This window comes from Anguilla rostrata, chromosome 18, assembly GCF_018555375.3.
Source record: "Anguilla rostrata isolate EN2019 chromosome 18, ASM1855537v3, whole genome shotgun sequence".
NCBI lineage: Eukaryota > Metazoa > Chordata > Actinopteri > Anguilliformes > Anguillidae > Anguilla > Anguilla rostrata.
Genome location: NC_057950.1, coordinates 18,458,262 through 18,480,147, shown reverse-complemented (window position 1 = coordinate 18,480,147; position 21,886 = coordinate 18,458,262). Strand labels below are relative to the sequence as shown.

Sequence of the window (21,886 nt, the reverse complement as noted above, 5' to 3'; positions counted from 1 at the left end):
TGCCTGGTGTATATGTGAGAAATACCTGTTCTCATGTCGTCTCACTGAATTTTATCCTTTGGTGTCTCAACCCCACAGGTCCTGTTCTAGACTGGAGTCTGTTTCTTTCCCCCAACCAAAACCAAGGCCAGGTTGGAGCTGCTCTAGCCACCCATGAGAAGGGAGTAAACAAGTCGGGGGAGACACCCACAACTCTTTTGCATCTACATTCCACCACACCCACTGAAACAAGGACTTTGTAATCTCATTTACCCCTGATGAAGCAGTGCGTTCTTATACACAGGGCACGCTTAATTACACTGTAGGACTTGAGAGACCTTTGCAGCCATGAAGGTCAATGGCACCACTAATCCTTTACAGTTACGAGATCACATGTGCTCAGGGCCTTAATGTACGCAACACACACAGCATACACACACATACACACACACATACACACACACACACTCACACATGACATACACATACAGTACATACACACACATACACACACACAAACATAAGCATGGCGAAACACACACACTGACATTAACACAGCACCCCCTTCTGCCCCCACCCCATCCCTTAAACTTCAGGAGCACATATTCATGTCCGTTTCTCTTTCTCTCTCACACACTCTCTCTCTCTCTCTCTCTCACCTTCCGCATGCCCTCCTTTGGTTTGGGTTTCTCCATGTGTCCGCGTCTCGTCCTGCAGTGAAAGTTTCCCCAGTCGGTGGTAGAGTCCTCTTGTCTACATGCTCAAACTCACGGCGCCTTTCAGTATCCCCCTCTGCGGGGTCCAGCCCAGCGTCGCGGCGATAGCTTCAGAGCGCCGGCGGTTTCCATTTATAGCTGCACAAAGGCCACAAATAACTCTTAGACAGCAGCCAGCCTGCTGGGCACTGATAACCGTAATAATCGCGACTTCACAGAGCCCGTGTCACCCGTATGAGGGCTGGGCTTTGTGCAGCCCCTAACAAAATCAGGGCTGTCCGCCCTCCCCTGTCCCGAGCACGCACAGAGAAATTACTTCCTCCAACCTCTGACCCCTCCCATTTTGGCTGGGTGCGTCCTGCGAGCCGTAAAGACCAGGCCAGGACTGGGTCATTACAGATAACATTTCCCCCGTGTAGGCGCTCACTTCCCCGCTCCCAGGGCAATTCAATCCCAGATAACACGGCGGGGCACATCAGCTTCCGCACATCAAACATGGAGGCTTTTCCTCCTCGGCCTGAGATTTCCCATGCTGCAAATGTCGCTGCCCTGTGGAGGTTTCAGCGGGGTGTGTCCACTGGACACCTATTGGCCACTCGCAGGCTTCGATTATCACCCAAAGCGAGGCCAGCTTGATTAACACAGGACTCGGTGTGGCTGTTATCGCTCCTATGACGAGAGTAAATTGCTGAACAAAATACAGTAGAAAGTAAAAATATTGTGCCATGAGTCGAAAGGATTTTTTTCCTCACATTTGCTTCACACAGTGTAATCTTAGGTTGCGGACATCAGCGTGAAAAAGAGAAGCAGTGGAATGGAATTGATTGCATGGCTGCTGTTTTTCAAGATCTTCAGTCTGTGCTTGACATGTAAATTGAAATGCAGTGGATTCTGTTTTACACAACCGGATTTGAAGATGAAAGGACCTAAGCACATGACACAAATATCTTCGTCCGAGACATGTACGGGCCTTCCATTAGTCAAAGCAGTCCTTTGAGACTTGTTTAAAAGAATATCAGACAAAAATCAATCTCACAGCTTGTATTCAGCCCCATTGGATTGGATGAGTGCATAAGATTGAATTTATGCATAATTTGGTCAGAATGAGCTATGAAGTTTGCATTGCATTGTTAAATACAAATGCATGTGTCCATTTGCTGCAGTTCAGGAAATAATCATCAATTATTCTGGGTCTAACATTAGCTAATTCTTTTTGCCAAAAGGTTTGTTCTAGAACAGAAAATTCTTTGATAATGAAAAATGTACCTTGTTCAGGCAGAACGAGAGAGCAGCGATGGCTTTGATGTTTGAGTGGGGGGGGGGGGGGTGAAACAGACTGTGCCACTTGAGAACTGCCTGCATTTGAAGAGTGAAACTTTTTAAACTCTATTGAGTGAAAACTAAATTGTTCCAGAAAGAAGAACACTTTGACACTCAGAGTAACAATTTGACACACAGAGCAATTGCGGGCTCAGCTAAATTAGAACACGCAGAACTCAAATTACTCAATTATAGGATAGGCCCATAAGTCAGACTGGAGAATAGGGTACAAGATTTATTGTACAAATACTGTGGCTAATTCCTGTATTTAGGAATGTAAAGAGAACTGATGATGCAGGTTCATCCATAATGGATAACCCAGAAAAAGGGGGACAGAACTGAGTATTCCCAGTCCACAATAAGAAGCGGCCAGCAGACACTCCTTGAAAGTAGAAGCAGGCTGTTCACAAACACGTCAATATGGTTATCATCTGGATGTGCTGAGAGTGGACAGTAATGGTAAGATTACATAGTGAATTTGATGTAAAGATCTGTCATCTTTTGTCATGTTTGCACTCAAAAGTTTGTGAGCAGGTTAAAAAGAATGTCTCTTAATCCAGTCAGACAGCTATGCGTCACATAAAATTATGGGTGGGTGGATAACATAAAAGCTAGAGTGATATAGTCTATTTCCAAATAGTACCGACACACATTCTTTAGCCTGACAGAGTTTAGTGTCCTCAACATGATCTACTATATATCTGCATTCTAACAGCATCTCAGAGGCCTTTTCTCAGCCTAGACCCAGGCCACTGCAATGTCTGGAGCAGGGATGGGAGGCTGCAATAGCTCCCAGGGCTCCTTTTTGAAGATGCTCGTTAGCCTTGTCCTTGTGCTGTGTTTGGGCAGTGCTTGTGGTGTGTGTGAGAGTGTTTGAGGCATGTGAATGAAAGCCCCCCCCCCCCCCAGCAAGGCACGGCTGTATATTTACAGCACAGATCAGACGAATGAGTCACAGAGCGCTTCAGAATGTCCCCGAGCCCATGTTCTGCTCCGGAGCACATGGCCGCTAAAGTGAAAGCAGACCTGCAAAGCGGATGCTGAACCGCCCCCAGCGTTATCCCCCCAACCCCCCCCCCCCGCGCCCTGCCCCCCGCACCCTCGATTCCCAAACCCCGCTCCCCATCGCATTCCACTGTCCCAACGCAGCTGCTGCTGTCCATCACCTTGTCCCTGCTCCTGTCAGGCAAGCCACTGCAGACAGGATGGGGGCGGGAGGGAGGGGTGTAAATATAGAGTGCCCGGTGGGGAGTCATCCCCAAATGCCAGCAGGAGGGTGTACTTGCACCTGTCCACACCTCCCCCCCAGAATCATTTATTTTATTGTGCCGTGTTGTGTAATGGCGTGAGAGAATTCCGTTTGAATGTGTTGCTTTTCACCCACCAGGGGGCAGCCCTTATGTGGGAAGGAGTCTGGAATTGCAGGTGGATTAGCAATGGATTACAGGCTAATGCGGCCCCATTAAAGAATGATACTGTAAGGAAACCATGTTGGGAGGAAAAGGAAGACTGTGATCTCAAGGACAATGATACTTTGAACCTGGAATTACAGCATACTTGAAAGTGATGTGTTTTCCTATGAATCTGGTTCCCTTTTGGATGCCGGAGTGGGGGCTTGATTTAGTAACGTGTGTTGCATCACCACTGAGCATAGTTTCCATCTCCTCCCTAAACCTTCTCCAATCATCAGGTGACTCCAAAAGAGAATGCATTTCTCCACCAACTCTCCTTTTATTAATATTATTATTAGTAGTAGTAGTAGTAGTATTATAACTGCAACAAGAAAAACTAATGTTGTCGTCACTGTAAATTAAAATTAAAATTAAAGGCCCCTTTATACAGTCAGTCATTTTAAAGCCCCTATTTTCCTGAAATAAATTTCAGCAGAAACCACTTCTATTGTTTTTTATTTGTTTCACCTCTTCAGGTAGCATTCAGTCTTTATTATTATGACAGTGATGTAGTGAAATGCGCTTTATTTGTCCTCCCTGAAAATTTTTATAACTTGCATTTACATGTCAAGTTTATTACTGTTTATTACTTATTACTACTATTTTTACTTGTGATATGTGAATATGTGTGAGTGAGGAAGAAAAGTTCATGGGGAAACAGGCTTTGATTCCGATGTGTGTCACATCCCTCTCATGATAATATTTTATGTGTTGAAGGGCTGCCCTTCCTCTTCTGTTGATTTGATGTGTCAAAATAGCAGTGCAGTACGAAACCAAGGAAATCAGGCTGTCCATATTCTGGCTGATAATTCAGCAGCTTGAGAAAAAAAATCACTAAGATTTTTATTCACAAACCCTTGAACTAGAAGGTCCTTGTAGAAATTCAGAAATGCACTAGTGCAATATTCAGTGCTTTTGTTTGCAATGATACACATTAGTAATCAGTATTTACCATGTATTTAATAATCATGTAATGTAATCATCACTTATTTCTAAATGAAAGCTAACAATACACAATTAACCCTTTTAGCAAGAGAGTTTATTGACATATATTTGGCAATTTAAGAATGGTGACAGAGTTAATGTCCTGTTAAATTCACCTTAATATGAATGCAACTAAGGCCAGTACCATCATTGCATATCTGTTGAACAAAACATTTTTTACTTTTAGATAACATGTCTGAACAGTCCAGACAGAACTATTGTATCTGAATAATCATTTTTTCATCTACTATAGAGAACTGAAAGAACTCTTGCGAAGCAAAAGTTTCATGATAAAGTGGATACAGATCTATTTAAGATGAGCCTCTTTCTTTACAGGGTTGTCCAAAGGCTAACAAAAAAAACATGGTTTGTTTAGAGCTACCGTGCATTTGCTTGTGCACACACAGTCACTGAATTGCGTCTGTGCACATCCGAGAAAAAACTGAACTGTGTTTTGGTGACTCAAGTGGAGGTGCATCCTTGGCATTTGCAGAAACTGCAGGTTCAGCCACTTGAATCTTTAATCAATTTAATTAAAGGACAATGGCCCATCAAAAAGGACTTGCGAGGAACAGATATTGAGAGAGAAATAATTCTTCCAGGCACAAGAGATTCCATTATATTCTTCTTAGTGATGGAGTAATTGAAGGTTGAAATAATTTGATTGCCAATTTCTGTCCATAAACCTTGATGGTACTGGGATTAAAGTGCTTGATCTTCATATTTCTGAACCAATGTGTCACTGGGTCCACAGTTACTGTTTTTCCAATAATTTTTAATAAAAATTGGTCATGTCAGGTGCAATACAATATTTCTTATGAATTCCTGATAAAATAACAGTAGTTCAGCACATGAAATCCTTTGAATATGTTACATAAATTAACATAATATAAATTATACACCTGTACTAGCCAGTTATGGTTTCACTTGTGAAACCAGTAACTGCCAGTGTAGAAATCAAAAAGAAATCAAACAAAGCCCTTTCTCAATAAAACCAGCAAAACTGTGAGGTCATTACTGTGTCCACATCTGACAGTACTGTATTTGAATGCATAGGCCTTGCTTTAGAAGACTAAAAGGCATCATGGCTAGCACAAAACATTCTAACAATGCTCTCACAACACATGAACTATGTCTGGAATGTGAGAGCAGTTTCAGTTCATTAGCCTTTCACCACGGAGTTTAAATAGGGAGAACATAAAAGCATTTTAATAGTGTGTGTGCGTGTATGTGTGTGTGTGTGAGAGAGTGAGAGAGAGAGAGAGACAGCAAGAGAGGGAGAGAGATAATGTGTGCGTGTGAGTGAATGTTTTTCTGTGCACATGTGCATGTGTGTGTGCGTGTGCTTGTGAGAGTGAGTGTTTGCGTGTAATGGTCATGTTGTAGTCTTATCATTTCTTGAGAAAGTGTATTTAGGTGGGAAGGGAAGTCAGGTGGCTTTGGCTGTGTAAATCCAATTTAAAAACTGTGAACGAGAACATTTCTAAAAAGAAAAACATTAGCCTGGAACTTATGTGGGAATACATTAAATCAGATTTGTTTCCTGTGTTGATGTAACAGAGGTCGTTCTGTGAACCCTGAAGGTCAAATGTCTGATCTGAGGTGAATCTGCATTTTGGACATGAACATGAGACTGAATGCAGGATTTCCTAGTGCCTGTACAAATTCAGAAAGATAGCTACAGCCAGAGCAATCAGCATGTGATCATGGAACAGTTACAGAGAGGAAGCCGTCCTTCCATCCTCATTCATTCCTGTTCAGGTCAAATGTCTTAAAGTTAGCATTTTATATGCAGTATAAAAGGAAAGATCTGAGAAACAGCAAAGTACTCAATGCAAACATATTACTTGCAGGCTATGCATTCCCCAGTCAGGAGAGGTCAGGGTGGATAGAAAGCGTTGTTTAAGCAGTCTGAGTAGGCATGACTTTCCAGGTCACCAAAGTCGTCCAGGTCTTTGTCTTCTGGGTCCTGTGTTAGAGGCTCGATGTCTTCATCTGAGGTAGACGGGTGGGTGAGGATAATTCGCGGAATCTAGGGTTGAGGGATCAGGAACACGGATGAGAACAGTATGTAAAATTAATGACCAGATTATGTCTTATTGTGTATGACCAGGTCATACAGATCACAATGATAATGTGAAATTATGTCAATGGTTAGAAAGATATGTTAATACGTATGTATAATAAATTTAAAATCCTGAAACTTATATTCAGGAAGGTGAATAGTAAAACACCAGGATTATTCTGGAGGTTACCAGTGATATATATGTATATGTATATATCTATATGTATATTTAAAGCAAAAAAGACCATTCAAAAAGAATAATGATTTCTCTAAGGGCTATGGCACCTAGCAGGACTGTATTTGAAGATACTGGTCAAATGCAAATGAATGAATTGAAGTCTGGTCTGGAGACTTCCGCAATCCCTTAGATCTGCACCCAAGAACCGCGCCTCATAAAAATGCTAATCCGAATGCAAATCTTGACCTTACTCACCGCCATGGTGTTTTTGACAACCTGAAATGCGTTGGCTTTGAAGGAGGCTTCTGCATCTCTCGCTGTCCAGCCCATGGGTTTCTCTGGTTCAGCCGAGCTCTGAAAGGATACCGCAGGTCAGAAAACACGTTCGCGATCGCTAGTACCGAATTCACACTGCAAGAGCCAGCGCAGGAAAAACACGAGACACTTGATCCAGCAGAGATAACAGTGTGAAGTGGATTTATAGTTTTAAGTTTAAATGTGCTTTTATTTAACATGAATCATTCTTTAGAATGATTCACTGGCCTTCGAGGTCTGAAGACAAACTGTATCTAGACCTATCAACGCCCTGTGCCTATTAGAACATATTTCAAAAATCTAGTGCAATGTCTCAACATGATACACAGGAAACAAAGCTCAAAAACAGACATTAAAAGATTTGAAACAACAAGATAACCCTGCCTGTTGACAGTGACCTTCCCCTGACCCTGGCGCAAGCACTGGAATGTGGCCAATCAGGGGTGAAATGTGACAGTAGCTTGAGGGTGTGGACACTGATGAGTGTTCTTTAGGCCACACAGGAGTGAGCATCTACACATCTTATTAAAGGTTGCTTTAGCCACATGGATAACAGGTCTGATTGTAAAGTGAGTAACATGGATGAATTTCCAAAAACCCGTGCCTCCCAAACACATACAGTACACAGAAAACACACACACACATACGCACACACGCACACACACACACGCACACACGCACACACACACACACATACACGCTGTCAGCCCTGTCCCACTCTGTTCCATTTCACTGACCGCGCCATTTCCATTGCAGAGAACAACGGCTTCTATCGCCCCCGGCAACCTGCATTCAGGCTCAGAGTTATGTCGTTTGGGCCCGGGATTCCCTGGGTTCGTGGGGTTGGCCGGATTTCTATCCGCAGGGCTGTCCATCTCTGGCGCCTCAGCGTGGATGGGCGGGGCCGTGAACAGGGCTGGGCACACGCTCCTCTCCCTCAGCACCTTCATCTTCACGCAGCTGCCAGCGTTCCGCAGTGCACAGACTGCCTCATGGTGGGTCATCTCCTGCATGTTCAAGCCATTAACCTGGACAGGGCAGGGTCAAAGGTCACATCGCTATTACATTATGAATCTGCCGGGGACAAGCCCTGATCGAGAGAGACTTTCACCTAATGCAATTCAGTCAGGCAGCTGCGTGTATGCTGCAGCACTTCAGCTTCAACTGCCTTCCTCATAAGGATTCAAACCTGCAACCCAAGGATTGCTTGAGACTGCTTGACAGTGCTTGGGACTACTTAGTAATACATAAGCATGCCACATTGCTGTATTTGATATGCACAAAGGAGTTATGGACTGGATTCTAAATTACCCCATTAAAATATCCTCATAAGGAAACTATATGAACAATACTGAAGACTTTTTTAGAAGTAATGAACAATTGTGATTTACCTTTGAGGTCACTTTTGTTTAAATATTAGATTTTTTTTAATTAAATGGAAAATATTGATTTACTTTGTCATGTAATATTGATACAGTAACATGAGAGAACAGTTGCTATGTGTTTTGGTATTTAGTTCTTTTGTTACTGAATACAGCCAATATGATAATGCTTTACTGAACACTGCTGTTAATCAGCTCATTTGAATGTGTCTCAGTCTAATAATGCCCTCCTGTGGCTTTCATGAGAATTGCAACACGGTGGGGCATCAGACACAAGCATTTCACTTGGCCACTTCTCTGATGAGAGATATGTTACGGCCATTTCATCATAACTTTAATTCAGCTCTTCAGTCATAATATAGATGTATTTCCATCAAAGCAGGATTGCCTGTGCTTTTATCCTGAAAGTCAATAAGGGCCACTTAGCTAAAACGCTGTTAGCAGTACTAACTGAACGAGAATGAGACAGTACTATTCAGTGGCAACGTTATTCAGCAAATATTGCGTAAACGATCTTTTACTGTTAATATTAGTGGCACAGTCGCTTGATTGTCAGAAAGGCACAGGCATCCTTAGGCTGTCATTCAGAGAGTCCTGGGAGGACAGGGGATCGCACTTAGGATGAAAGGGAGGTGCTCGGTCCAGATGTGGTCTGATTGGTGACTCTGAGAGCGGTTGGGATGAGAGAGCCCCACCCCCCTCCAGCCGTACCTCCAGCACTCTGTCCCCGATGTGGATTCCCGCCTTTTCCGCAGGTCCTCCTTTGGCCACTCGGGAGATGAAGACGCCCTGAGGACAGAGGAGAGCCGGTGCTTAAGAACGCAAGCGATGTGAAAGACTAATCCGTGTGCTTGTAAACAGAGACTGCTTCACCAGAATTAATTGGATGGGGGAAGGAGATCTAGTTGCATGTATTATCAGTTTTAAAAAGTGGAGGGCTGAGTTTTTCAGAGATTCATATTTTATTCTCAGTGGTAAGATTCCACAAGAACTCAATGCACCAAACAATTTTAAATCCATGGTTTAGAAATGCCACGTTGAGTGTGACAGCAAAGAGCCTCTTCCACACTGACATCTCCCGTCAGATGTCATTGCATTATATTGCTGAAATTGACAAGACACTTAGGCAGAACTGCTTACAAAGCAAACAAGTGCAAAGATTAGGGGTTGAAGTCTAATGGTTCCCTAGAGGGGGAAAGTACAGCCCCAAGAGAAAAAGCAAATGCAGGCGGTGCAGACCTGATTCAGTTGTAAACTACCTATTGGAAATGAAATGTATCCAACACTAAAAAGTTACTTTTTTAAAAGTTGTTCAAACAGGAATAAAGAAACTCAGCCACTATAACATAATGCCAATGTGTAATTTCTTTTTACTGCAAAGTAAAAAAGAAGTTACACATTATCAAGTGCTAGGACCCAGCTAAGGACCCAGCTCTCCAGTCATAAATGTATCAGAGCTCACTGAACAGCGGTTAGCTTGAACAGCTTCTGATCACGGAGGCATAAGTGTATTGGCAGTTGCCGGGGTTCCTCCCTGCCAGTGCTCCGCCCAATTCCACCTCTCTGCCCATTGACTCACCTCGTCATGTTCCTTGTAAGGCAGGGAGCCCCTCCCCCCGGCGATGCTTATCCCAAGGCTGCCCCTCTGCCCATAAATTTTCATCTGCAGCTGAGCCCAAAAGCAAAAGGAGCACAAAGATCGCCACATCAGTCAAACCTGCCAGCCATCCCTGCCTTTGATTACACAGGTGGGAAACACATGCAAGGATAAACACAGGGAGATAGGAGAACTGAGAAAGGCGGGTTCTGTGCAAAGTCCCCACCCCCACCACCAAAACACAGCAAGTGAGATAAAAAAACAAATAAATGTGAAAACCTCTCCAGCGGGAAGAAAAAACAGCCGAACGATTCACACGCTCACAGTTCTGTGCTGGTACCATGCATTCTACTCAGTGAGCAAATCTGGAGTTTGCGTTTGAATCCATTCACACACATCCAGACAGCATGCGCAATTAGAGCAATGAAAGTACATCCACTGTTTACTCAGATATAGTGTAATCACTCTGTCATGAGCTTCAACCTCTTTCATCATCCAAACAATCAGACAGCCACTCATGGGGAAAACGTGATATTGCAGTGCTCACACCGTTCAGATTTAAATCAATAATGTTGTAGAAACAGAAAAAAACATTTGAAATTGCCCCGTTTAATTCTATCATTAGGTGCACATAATGAAAGAAGCCTTCAACCCTGTGTCATGATTGAAGTATTTTTCTTTCTCCATACCTCTCAAATCTAACCTGTGTCAACCATATTGACCAGAAATACCAAGTAGCCGTGTGAACAGCGGTTATATTTCTACTTGCGTTGTTGCACAGTCAATCACACTGGTTTATCGCAGACAGAATTAAACATCTCATGACATTTCATTTTAATGTTAACGTTAAGGACTTATAATTAGGGCCATGGATTTTTTCTAAACATACGACCTTAAAAACATTTAGTGTGTATTTCAGACCTTTTGTAATACAATTTTCTACAGTTATATAATTAAAGACAAATGGAAGAGATTGTTTCAGAGAATTGTCAGCCAAAATAAACATGGAGACTCCTACCACTTCAAGGAAAGAGTACAACAACATCTGTCTGGGACTCTGTACATAATGGATTCAATTTGTTTACAAAACCGACAGCATATCATCACGACACAAAGAAAACCTAATAACAGCCCAGTATTTGAAATAACAAAAAAAAGGAAATCAAAAGCTTGAATTTGACAGCAGCACTTGCAAAAAGAAAAAAGGGAGAGACATGATGTGATTAATAACTTCACAGGAGCTCCTCAGTGTAAATATTCCCTTAGAGAAAACTGGCAATCCAAAAACGTGTGCTTTTCTAAAAAGATAAAAGGTAGAAGAGCTGTAATTCAGCGATGAAAGAGTACATGCATCACACAAAGCAGAACGGAAGCAGTGTGATATCTTTATCCTCTCAAACTTACAAGGATCAGGAAATTATATTTATCTGTTCGCCAATATTCTGTGGATGGGTGTTTCCTCCAGTGGGGCTATTGACACTACAATGATGGATCACGAACAAAGAGACCACATACTAACTGAAAATGATTCAATTCAACAAAATATAGAATATTTAGGCCACAGTGAACTAAAACAGAGAGAACCTATATTCTTTCACTTTACACTGCCTTGCGTCTTGTGCAACTACGTTTTACGTTTACAGCCCAAATATCAATATTTTAATTTGGTGAATTTTATTTTGGGTCTAGAAGGGGCATGATATAGCCAGCAACAGACTAATTCAATGATTAATTGGGATTACTAAGGCACTGCAATTTGTTGATTGTGTAACATTTATTATACAACATTTGTTCAGTGATATCAATCTCTCCAAGGTGTGGGACAGATTTAGAATGACCTTCCTACTCCTTTCATGTGATAAAAGGGCCGAAACCCTAATCTTTACACAGAGAAGAATCTTTTCATTTTGTCTATAATGTTCCCAGCTTTAAACGGAATATAAACCTTAGGTACAATTTACCTGTGATTAACTGGTTTAGGGTTCCCTTACCTTCAATGGCATTTGTGATGCTAATGAATTGTGTGTGGCTGCCCGCTGCATAGCCCCATGCTGACCCTGCTTCTCTGGGGCCCCAATGCATTCTGGGATATGCTGTCCATGAGGGGCTCTGTGTTTCTGGAGTCTCCTGGCCTCCCGGAGGTCCCGCACATCCCCCCGAGAGGGGCGCGGCTTCCTGGAGATGGACTCCGCCTCCGAGAACTCAGAATAGAGCAATATATTTAAAATATAAACATCATACCTCCACCTGGGATTCACCTGCACTTTCACAATCCCAACATTTTATTAAGCACCACACCATAGGGATTCAAATGACTGCAATAAATCCTTCTTGTGCGTGTACTTCCAGTATAACTTTGTCTTAGGAAAAGAAATCCCTCTTTGACTGTAGTGGAACTGAAGCAGGAGATGCACTTTAACGCTAGTACTTTGTGGAATTAATTACAAATTTTGTCTGAATTTTAATCTCCCTCTTCATTAAAAGATAACTGAGCTTAACAGTGCACAGTCCAGGCCAGTGTGTCAGGGCCTGTTCAATCCAATCAGAAAAATACTAGCTTGGGGGGTGATGGTCTAACCTAACTGAAATAAGACACTGGGAATGTTCTTCATAGATTATTTTGTTAATTGGCATGGTTGCTTTGTCAGTCTCAGACAATAGGCATGGTCTGTGTCTCACTGGGGTAGAAGATATGGTCTTCATGTAAGTGTGGCAGGGGAGTGTGGAGTTAATCTGGGAGAGGGGGTGTGTTCTTACTTCATTGATCTGGGGGATGGGCCTTCCATCGTCAGTCTGAGCCTCCATCTCCTCCGCCTCTTTCTCTGGGCTGACGCAGCGCCCGCGGACGCTGTCGTTGACGGGGAAGAGCCTGAGGTCGCCGTGGAGACGTTCTTTTCCGTAGGCCCAGCGCAGACCTGACGTGGCCCCACCCAGGGGCCCAGAACCACCCCTAGAATGCACATTTTTAAAACCCTGCAGGTAACAGAGAACACCACAGGAGATTTAAGGGACAGTCATGGTGGGACTCTGTCGACCTGCGGTTCAACCGCCAAATTTTGTTCTGTCCTCTGGACCTGACTTTCAGGGTTACTATTGCTACTTTCAGGAGAAAATCTAAAATAAACTTACCTTTCTGATGTGACCAGGTCATAATTTTAACATGTTTCAGTTTTGTCATGTTATGTTAAGTTTTTACCATGTCAGTTTTCCAAATATGCTTATCCATGGAACTTCTTATATCAAGTACTGAAATGCGTAATTGCTTAAAAAAATATGCGATAATAGAGGAAATAAGGAAGGGGCCAAATACTTTTTCAGGACACTGCAGCATCAATAACAGTAATGAAAATGAACTTTGCTAATCAAGAAATCCTGAATATGTACTGATTACATCCTTAAGAAAAAAACCTGAAAACCATAAAATAAAACCATAACCTAAATTAGTATAAAAGATAGGAGGGTTAGGGGGTGGGAATGGGATAGGAACCAAGAAGCAGGCAGAAGAGTAGGACTTCAGCCTCTGACTGAAAATGGACAGAAATTCTGCTGTCAACTCAATTTGAGTTTATTTGAATTGTCACAAAGACGCTACAGTAGGAATATAAAAGAAAAATGGGCACAAAAAAATCAGTCCCAAACCGTCAAAAAACAAGTAACTGAGGTTATAAAAACTCCCCAGTGGAAAGAAGAACACTCAAACTGCTACTTTCCCAATATACTTGGGAAGGGTTTATAGAAGTCATGGGTCAGGGAGGCGGGCAAGAAGGGCACTGCAATAGACCAGGCATGAGAGTACCAGGGCCTGGATCGTGAGATGTGAAGAGTGAGGATCAGATCCTTATTATGTTGCAACATCTAATTCCCCAGAGCTACAGTACATGGAAGGAGACAGAGGGTTGATTGTCTTGGGTAACCCTTAGTGTTCTCATGATAGAGGTGCTCCGAGTGAACTCTTCATCAGGACTGAAGGTGAGTTATATCAGTGGTGAGGACTAAATGAACGGGAATGGAAAGCATTTCAGTTTTAGTTGCCAACAGTCTGGCCTCCAGCACTACGTGCCATTCAGGCCTGCTCAGATCACACCGCCTGCTGATTGGCAGAGAGAGACGCTAACGAACTGAAACGTGGCCACGGCACAGTCAGATTGCACAAGAGATGAAACAATTGTCAAACAGGTCGATAAACCGCGCAACTCAGCCAGAACTGCAAATGCTAGTTCAGAATTGTCAATATATTTAGCAATCGCCGTTCTTAATATGCAGCCCGAATGCACCGGACAGACTACGTGCGAGAAATAGCTGAAAATGAAGATGCAAAAAACATTTTTCATTGCTGCAATATTACATTTCTAATAAAATTATAGCAGCATGCAATATAGCAATGCCAAAGATTGTAGCAATGCCAGTATTAACAAATTCAGCACAAAATATTTATATGCACTGTGATCTCAAGAAACAAATGGAGCTTAACATTTTGTAACAACACATATGGTGCAGTGCTATATTGGTATTATTTTATTTGAAGTATTTTGAGTGGCATTTTTGCTGTTTTGGATTTTTCATTGGATTTGAAATGAATCAATGAAGACATCCATATCAGGTGATTCCTATAGGAATTAAAGCCCCATTTGCAAGTTTTTCAGGGCAAGTTCCCTGTGCGTTGCCACTTATGTTATTTGCTTTTTATCTTTTATATGTAGCTTTTTGATGTAAATTTTTTTTCGATGACAGTGCAGGCATAGCCCTCCGGGTTCATTTTTTGCCAAATCTCTTTGAAAATGCTTTTATTCCTATACATACTGTCCCCAACCGGACAATTTCATCAGACCACAACAAATCCTGACACAGCAACAATTAACTATTCTTCCTTGACAGAACTATGGAATGGGGAAATCGAATTTTAAATGGAGGACAATTTACACGTCAGATCTTTAATCTGATAATTTACACTGGCTATCATTCAATGTTCCCCATCACTTTTGGTCGTTTCACCTACTTGCCTCGCATCACCAGCTGTCCCACCATGCGATGAATCGCCTCTCGTTAAAAATTAATGGAGGCCATGTCTTCACACGAGAAATCCACTTCTTGTCAGTGGATGTGTGGGCTTCACCTTTATCATCCAGCCCCTGCTGTTGTCTCGTCGTCCATGGCCTTTTCTCCTAGTAAATAACAAAATGCTACTGCACCCCCTCTTATCCATGCATGCCAGTGTGGATGGGTGGGAGGGCTTCTGGAACAGAGCCTTACTGCCTAGCATTACTCTATTGCCTTTAATCACTGATAATAAATCTTTATGACAGTGGTCCTGACTACGATCCTTTTTATTCTGTAAGAATAACAAGGGCCCATCTGAGGGTAACTATTCTGTTTTTAAGTGAGTTTCTGTCCTAATTGGCTCGGCAGAAACTGTCAGAGAGAGATTCTAATTGCACCAGCCCTTGTTAAGAGTCCCTTGTCTGCCAAGGTTATGTGCAGCCCCTGATCAACATCAGAGTGTAAATCAGCTCACAAAAATTAATAGTCAAGGCTTATTCAAATCTATTCAGGTTTTCTTTATGAAATCCTCTGTGTTATTTAACATCTAAGGCACCTAAGTTATTCAATTAAGTTATTTGTGAATTCTGAAGTGACCCAGATGCTTCAAATAAGCATCTCCCAGCTGACATTCAGCTTACTGCTACTGACCCGAGTAGATAGCCCAACACTGGACATTCGATGGGGTACTTCTTTTGCCCCTGAGAGGATTGTCAGCTAGATCAAGTCTTGGCTGAAATTAATAGATCAGTTGTTAATTTGCACCACACAGCCTCAGTCTCTCTCATTTTCCAGTCTCATTTTTCATTTTTAATATTATGCTGACCGTTCATTTGTGTGTCAATCAATGCATTAGTTCTACACTATGCTGTAGGAGAAACTATCCTTGGGATTCCACAGGGTTCTTAGTCACTGTGGCCATTAAAGTTTCCCTGAAAAGGGCATATGGGGGGGGTGTCTCCCTGTCAGACCATGAGACCATCTTCTGATTGAACAGGCCAATTAACCAAATGAATCTCTCTGTCTCTCTCGGTCTCTCTCTCCAGCTGCTGCCCATTACCACACAATTAAGATGTGTCAATATGCAACAACAAAGACTTCTACAAGATCAAATCAATGTGTGAAATTGAGGTGAAATTCATGCCTAGATTTCTTACTACTCTCGGCCAAAGGTATCAGATGAAACTGCGCTCCACAATCCCCTTGACAACCCAGTTCATATTGAATGATGTGATGGCAGGCAGGCAGTCGTTTGCTATCCTGCACTGTGTATCTGCCACTCGGTAGACAGTCGACAGCGGTTTCGGTTGAATCAAGGACACAAGCGGCGGATAAAAAACGCAGCCATACTCACAATCATTCAGATCTTTCGAGCCATACTCAATAATCCACATTAAATTGCTCGGTAATTTCTCAACAATCAGTTAAGATCGTGAGATCTGCCCTCCCGGGGTGAAGAAAACCTGAATTTCTGGAAAAAGCAAAATAGGTTTACACATGACTGGGTAATTGTGACAGCTCTTATGTTCGTTTTCATCTTTTAGACTGTTAGATTGATGTTTTGCCACTTCTAATGGCAGTGGAACACAGTGCTGCATTTTCATTATCTCCTCCGTAACCGACAGTAAATTCAGGAGAGGGGACGGCAGCATGTGGCAATGAAAAGCCCTATTATTGTTGCTTGGTGACTGATCAGACGAGTTTCCGGCTCATTCTCTTCCCTCTCTCTCATTGACAAAAATAAGCCCAGCATTAAGATACAGTAGGTCCAAGGATGTTCTTGTTAGGCTGAGGAAATGTGTTTTCCACACATAGATGAACAGCACAGAATGAAAAATCAATCATGCTGGAATGCTGCCAGGCATTCTCAACAGTCAATCAGGGAGAAAAGAAAAAAACAGGGAATAAAAAAAGACATGAAAAAAAGATAGGAATGCTAATTTTGCCGATTCATCTCACGGTAGACATCCGCTAAATTCAGAGCAGAATGACTCCAAAGGCCCATAATTGCAGGCTTTAAATCAACTGCATGGAGCCCATGGGGGCAATCTGATAACTGCGTTAGTCGAGTGATCAGACGAGCGCAGGAAGCCAGTGGAGAGATAGTAACTGAAGCAATGCACCTTTAGAGGAGTGTAAGGACTTAAAACATCGATGGCTGTGGGGTCAGCTATGGTGACCAGAAATAAATCTGTGTTCTTTTGCGTATACGTGAACTTCACGTGTTCCAATCCACTGCCGTAGCCTGCTCGTCTACTATGGCGTCGGTACAACGTGAGTGTGAGAGTGAATTTTACATTTTTACTGTGTTTTGAAAAAAAAACCTTTACAATAGATAACGACACTATACTTTCAATGATTTAAGAACACTTTTTTTTAAAGACACCAGCTAATTTAATAGATTTTCCTATTTTTCTGAAGCCATGTCATCTGCTCCTCAAAGATTCTGATATTGTTCACAAATTGAGGGGCTGCAAAAAGGTGGCAGTTAATAAACTGGATATATTAGCATATTCATTAATGTATATTAAAGAGTAAGTCCAGGAACTGTATCAGCTCTTTAATAATTAAAATTATTTAAATTAAAAATAAAGTGAAATATACAGGCAGTTTGTGGTAGGACTGTGGCATTTGTGACATTGGTCACTGGCCCAACATTGGCCTTATTCTCAGTTGCAAGGATAAATAATTCCGTTTATCTCCTGTATATGTTGCTGGTACGTTACCATTCCTAGACAGATCCAAACAATACCCACCCCTCTGTTCCTTGGTAGGTCCTGCATCCCTGAAATATAGGAATTCCTCTTTCAGGCACCTTTTAACTTAACACACTTTCATGTAAAAGTGAATTGTTGGACTAACATTCATGAGCAGTACCACAATGAAACTGAACAAAAAGAAAAAGCTCATTTTACCCCTTAAACAGTATACTCACCCTCTTTTATTTTCATGTAACAATATGACTATTCCAATATGAAGAGGAAGCAGGTGCCACCACTGTTTCCTGGGCCATGTTACTCACCTCAAATTGAGAAGAATAATATTTTGAATACCGAAGTCCCCATCAGGGTCTCAAGAGGTTAAAGTAATTTTGGAATAAAAGCCTACATTTTTGTAAAATGTGCAGAGCAATTTGACACAGGGCAAAAAAGCAATTAGTCAAATCCAGACAACTGCAGCCAAGGCACCACAGCACACAGATGGCAGATAATGACTTGCATATGGGAGTAGAATACTGTACATATACAGACATTTTCTGCTAGTTCTGTGACGTTTATATTAGATTGGCTGTGGCCTAATGCTGTACCTTCAGTTTAAATCTCAGCACAAGCCTAAAGATTCTATTTAAATGTCTTTTGGCCATAGTTTGAGGCTTTTGCTGGTACATTCTCATCCAGTCATTACAGTCAGTCTTTTCCTACATTTTCTTGGTATATGAAGTCAGCCTTTATCACCTCCTGACAATGAGACCACCACTTACCACGTCCTTAAATTCTCAGGTGCTTAAGAGTAAGTTTGACTTCCAACTTAGCATATAATATAAATGATATACAACAAATGCATAATATACCAGAATAATATAAATACAACAAACTGAATTAACAAATTATACCTTTGAATTACGAATAAAATGTTTGAGTCACAGTTACAGTACGTTTGGGCAAAGAGCACATTGTCAGAGGATGTTGTCAGTATAAATTCTAAACAGGGTTAGGCCTACCATATTAACAAAACAGGAAGTGAAGGAATGTAATCAGCAATTTAAAAGAATGTCTCAAAGAATGAAATAATCCTAGAATTAAGCCTATTAACTGCCTAACAACCTACAGTAGAGGTCTGCACTGGGCTACAAACGAGGCCGGAGCCCACCTTAGCCCAACATTTTACGGCATGCACACTGTTACAGATGTTTGGTAACATTAACAATACCAAAACACAGGGCCCATCTACACACTGGAACAGCTTTTTTTTTCTAAACAGAAGAAACTGAAGTCATCTGAAATACAGAAGAAAGATGGGCAAACACTTTGTACAAAGCAAAAGGGGCTCACATACTCCCTCCATCTCCATATAAACAACCTTTATGAACAAAATTATACTTGTGTGTGAACATTAACAGCAATCTTCAGAACATGAATTCCTAATAGACCCATAATCACTCAATCATTCCGTTATTAGCCCTGTGTGTAAATGGGGTTGGTGTGCCAGAAGGAAAAAAAAAAAAGAACAGTGTGCTCCCTTCCCCAGCGTGTGTGTTTCAAGGACCGTGAGCATCAATCCTGGCATTGTAATCACACTTACTGTACATGCACTTGCATGCACACACGCACGCGCACACACACGCACACGTGCACACACATGCACGTGTGAACACACCCCTCACTGATGTAGAGGCATAATTCCCCACACATACAGTACACACACACACACACACACACACACTCACTCTCCACTCACACACACACGCACGCACACCTTACTGATTCAGAGGCATAATTCTCGACACACACACACACACACACATTCAAAGACGATAAGGTGAATGAGGTCACATGAGTGAAAAGGTCATGCAAGGTCAGAGAAAACAAACAAGGCATGGGGCCAAAACAAAACACATGGTTTAGCAGGAGTTCGGTGTAATTAAAGGAAATTAAAATAGGTTACGTGGCGGCCATGTACAGTATATTAAGGGATAAGGGTTTTTAAGAGCCAACATCAGAAGCATTTGATATGGGCATTTTGTTATGACTAAAGGGGGATTTTACAGACTACAAATGTGATGTCCATTAAATAAAATGAAAAGCGAAGGAGAGACTGGTTTGAATTTAATCAAATGGTTGAAAGAAATAACTCAAAGTAACAGCTTTGAGAGGACAGATTAGCATCTGGGAGCTAAGAAATTATTATGGATGTGCAAGTGGAAGAGATATTTATACGGTCTGGCTGTCACTCTCAGAAGTAGCAAAAAAAGCAGTGAACAAAGCAAAACTAATGTACAATGAATCTGCAATAGTGACGCTTTAATTCAGACTGAATTTAGTCCAAAATAAATGACTGAGGGTTTGAACAGAGAAATGTCAATGAAATTACAGGAAGAACAAAATATTTTTTGTTGTTTTTTACATCCATTTTATTGTATCAGTGGTTAAAAGTCATCAGAATTTGAGGGCACAGATTTTTATGCCTATTTGAGATAGTATTTTTTTCTTTTGTGCAGCTTGATCATTGAATAAAATAATTAATATAAATCAACATTTAAAAAAAAAACGATTTCCATGGTTTTTCCTCACAATACATTTAAGAACAAACAAAATGAAAGAAATTTTGTAGTGTACCATAAGAACAATATGCGGTTTCATTTTAAAAAAAGTCCAGTGCCCTGCATAAGTGCACTGTGTGGTATCAAGCAACTGCATTTTTAAAAATCGCCACTTCTCCATGTTAAGATTGAATGAATTAAACATCTGTTCAAAACGTTAAAAGCTGATCATTCTGTCAGATATCGGCGGGTTGTTAAGTAAAACGATACAAAAGTCTCTTGTTCCTCATCTTCGTGTTCTGAAGCACATTTAAAAATGCAGCCTTGGCTTGTAATTTAACATAGCAAAACAGAACTGTGCAAAGAGGTAGACAGCCTAGTCACATGCGCTGATTCCATCTGCAGGAGACTGGTTCAGATGGGTCTCTCCTACCAGTGATTAATGACTAAAGAACACAACAGCTTTACGCTCCAAGCAGGTGAGATTCTTTAAAAAGACTGGTTGTGGACTACAAAAGATTCGAGGCTGCCTACCCATAGACAATAATAAAGTGTGATATGAAGACATTTTTGTTTGTTCATTTTTATAGTTTTTTTTTCTTAAAATAAAATACGTACCAAGTTTCAAGAGATTTAAAAGTCCACCATCGATTAAGAAACTTGCTATACAATTTTTTAAAAAAATTTACACCATCTGAGCTGCCAAAAAAAAAGTATAAAAGTATCGATATTCACATAACTATACAATAATTCTATCAGTAGGTCCAAAAATTCCTGGGTATATTATATTGTATCCCAAATATGTAAAAAGAAATATTCACCCAGTGTTTAAAAAATTAAAAACAAAAAATAAAACTATTTATATAGAGATTTTTCAAATGCTGTGATACTCTAGACTTACAATAGTGCAACTACCTATTTTTTTATCTTAAAATTATTTTTATAAAAGCACTGGAATTTATTTTGATTTAAAAAAGAAGCAGACCTGTGCAGATTATTGCCGTGGAAACGAGATGAGTAGAAGGCACGCCGGATCCTGCTTTTTAGCCACAGGACCCAATGGGGGTTTGGAGATGAAGCTGGGTATCGGACAAGAGGGGCCAGGCCGAGACCTCAGACAGACTGGTGCGGGCCAGGGTGCAAGGACAGGATGGGAGGGTTGCTGAGGGGGGGCGGTGGCGGCGAGAGACACAGGAGGTAAAATGTTTCTGAGGTAAGAGTCTCACACAGACGTGGTCACTCTGTCGACAGCGTTATTGACCTCGTTCTTGTTGGAGTCCAGGGCTTTGGCGGCGTTCATGTCGTTGCGGAGGTTCTCCGCTGCCTTCTTCATGGTCTTCAGGTCGCCGGGGTGTGGTGTCGCTCGCCGCAGTAGCGTTCCCTGTGGGGGGGGGGGGGGGGGGGGGGGGGGGGGGGGGGTGACAAGCAGGGTCAGCACGCCATCTAAGGAAGATCACTGAAAGCATACCTATAGCCTCCCCTTTCATTGTTTACCAGCGTGGACGATTTGAACAATGTGATGCAGTGACACAGCCATTTGCAAACCCCATTAACCACGGTTACGGTCAACCGAACTCAGCACGGTCATGGATAATTCTCTAC

At 41.7% G+C, this 21,886-nt stretch overlaps 3 protein-coding genes across 6 annotated transcripts in view; all 3 read right to left on the bottom strand.

Annotated features, from left to right (window-relative positions):
• Window positions 1–1,015, bottom strand: part of mlip (muscular LMNA-interacting protein) — a 40,013-nt gene extending 38,998 nt beyond the window's left edge. Inside the window, exon 1 of one of the 3 annotated variants that reach the window (XM_064317368.1) lies at window positions 639–1,015. In XM_064317368.1, the coding sequence (XP_064173438.1) occupies window positions 639–674 (36 nt within the window). In that variant the 5' untranslated portion in view covers window positions 675–1,015. Of the gene's footprint in view, window positions 1–25; window positions 176–638 lie in introns of those variants that run through there. The other 2 variants (XM_064317367.1, XM_064317369.1) reach the window with 2 other exon arrangements.
• A 4,989-nt stretch (window positions 1,016–6,004) lies between these two features.
• On the bottom strand, window positions 6,005–14,569 carry LOC135244449 (disks large homolog 2). Its single transcript, XM_064316731.1, has 7 exons — window positions 12,745–14,569; window positions 11,979–12,188; window positions 9,970–10,059; window positions 9,102–9,179; window positions 7,746–8,036; window positions 6,949–7,047; window positions 6,005–6,482 (listed from the first exon to the last, which is right to left on the bottom strand). Exons 1-7 carry the CDS (start codon window positions 12,790–12,792, stop codon window positions 6,330–6,332), a joined length of 969 nt encoding a protein of 322 aa, XP_064172801.1. The 5' UTR covers window positions 12,793–14,569; the 3' UTR covers window positions 6,005–6,329.
• A 5,561-nt stretch (window positions 14,570–20,130) lies between these two features.
• The window catches only part of lrrc1 (leucine rich repeat containing 1), a 45,040-nt gene continuing 43,284 nt past the window's right edge, over window positions 20,131–21,886 (bottom strand). For both annotated transcript variants that reach the window (XM_064316729.1, XM_064316730.1), the window contains exon 14: window positions 20,131–21,665. In XM_064316729.1, coding sequence (XP_064172799.1) covers window positions 21,507–21,665 — 159 coding nt within the window. In that variant the 3' untranslated portion in view covers window positions 20,131–21,506. The remainder of the gene's footprint in view (window positions 21,666–21,886) is intronic.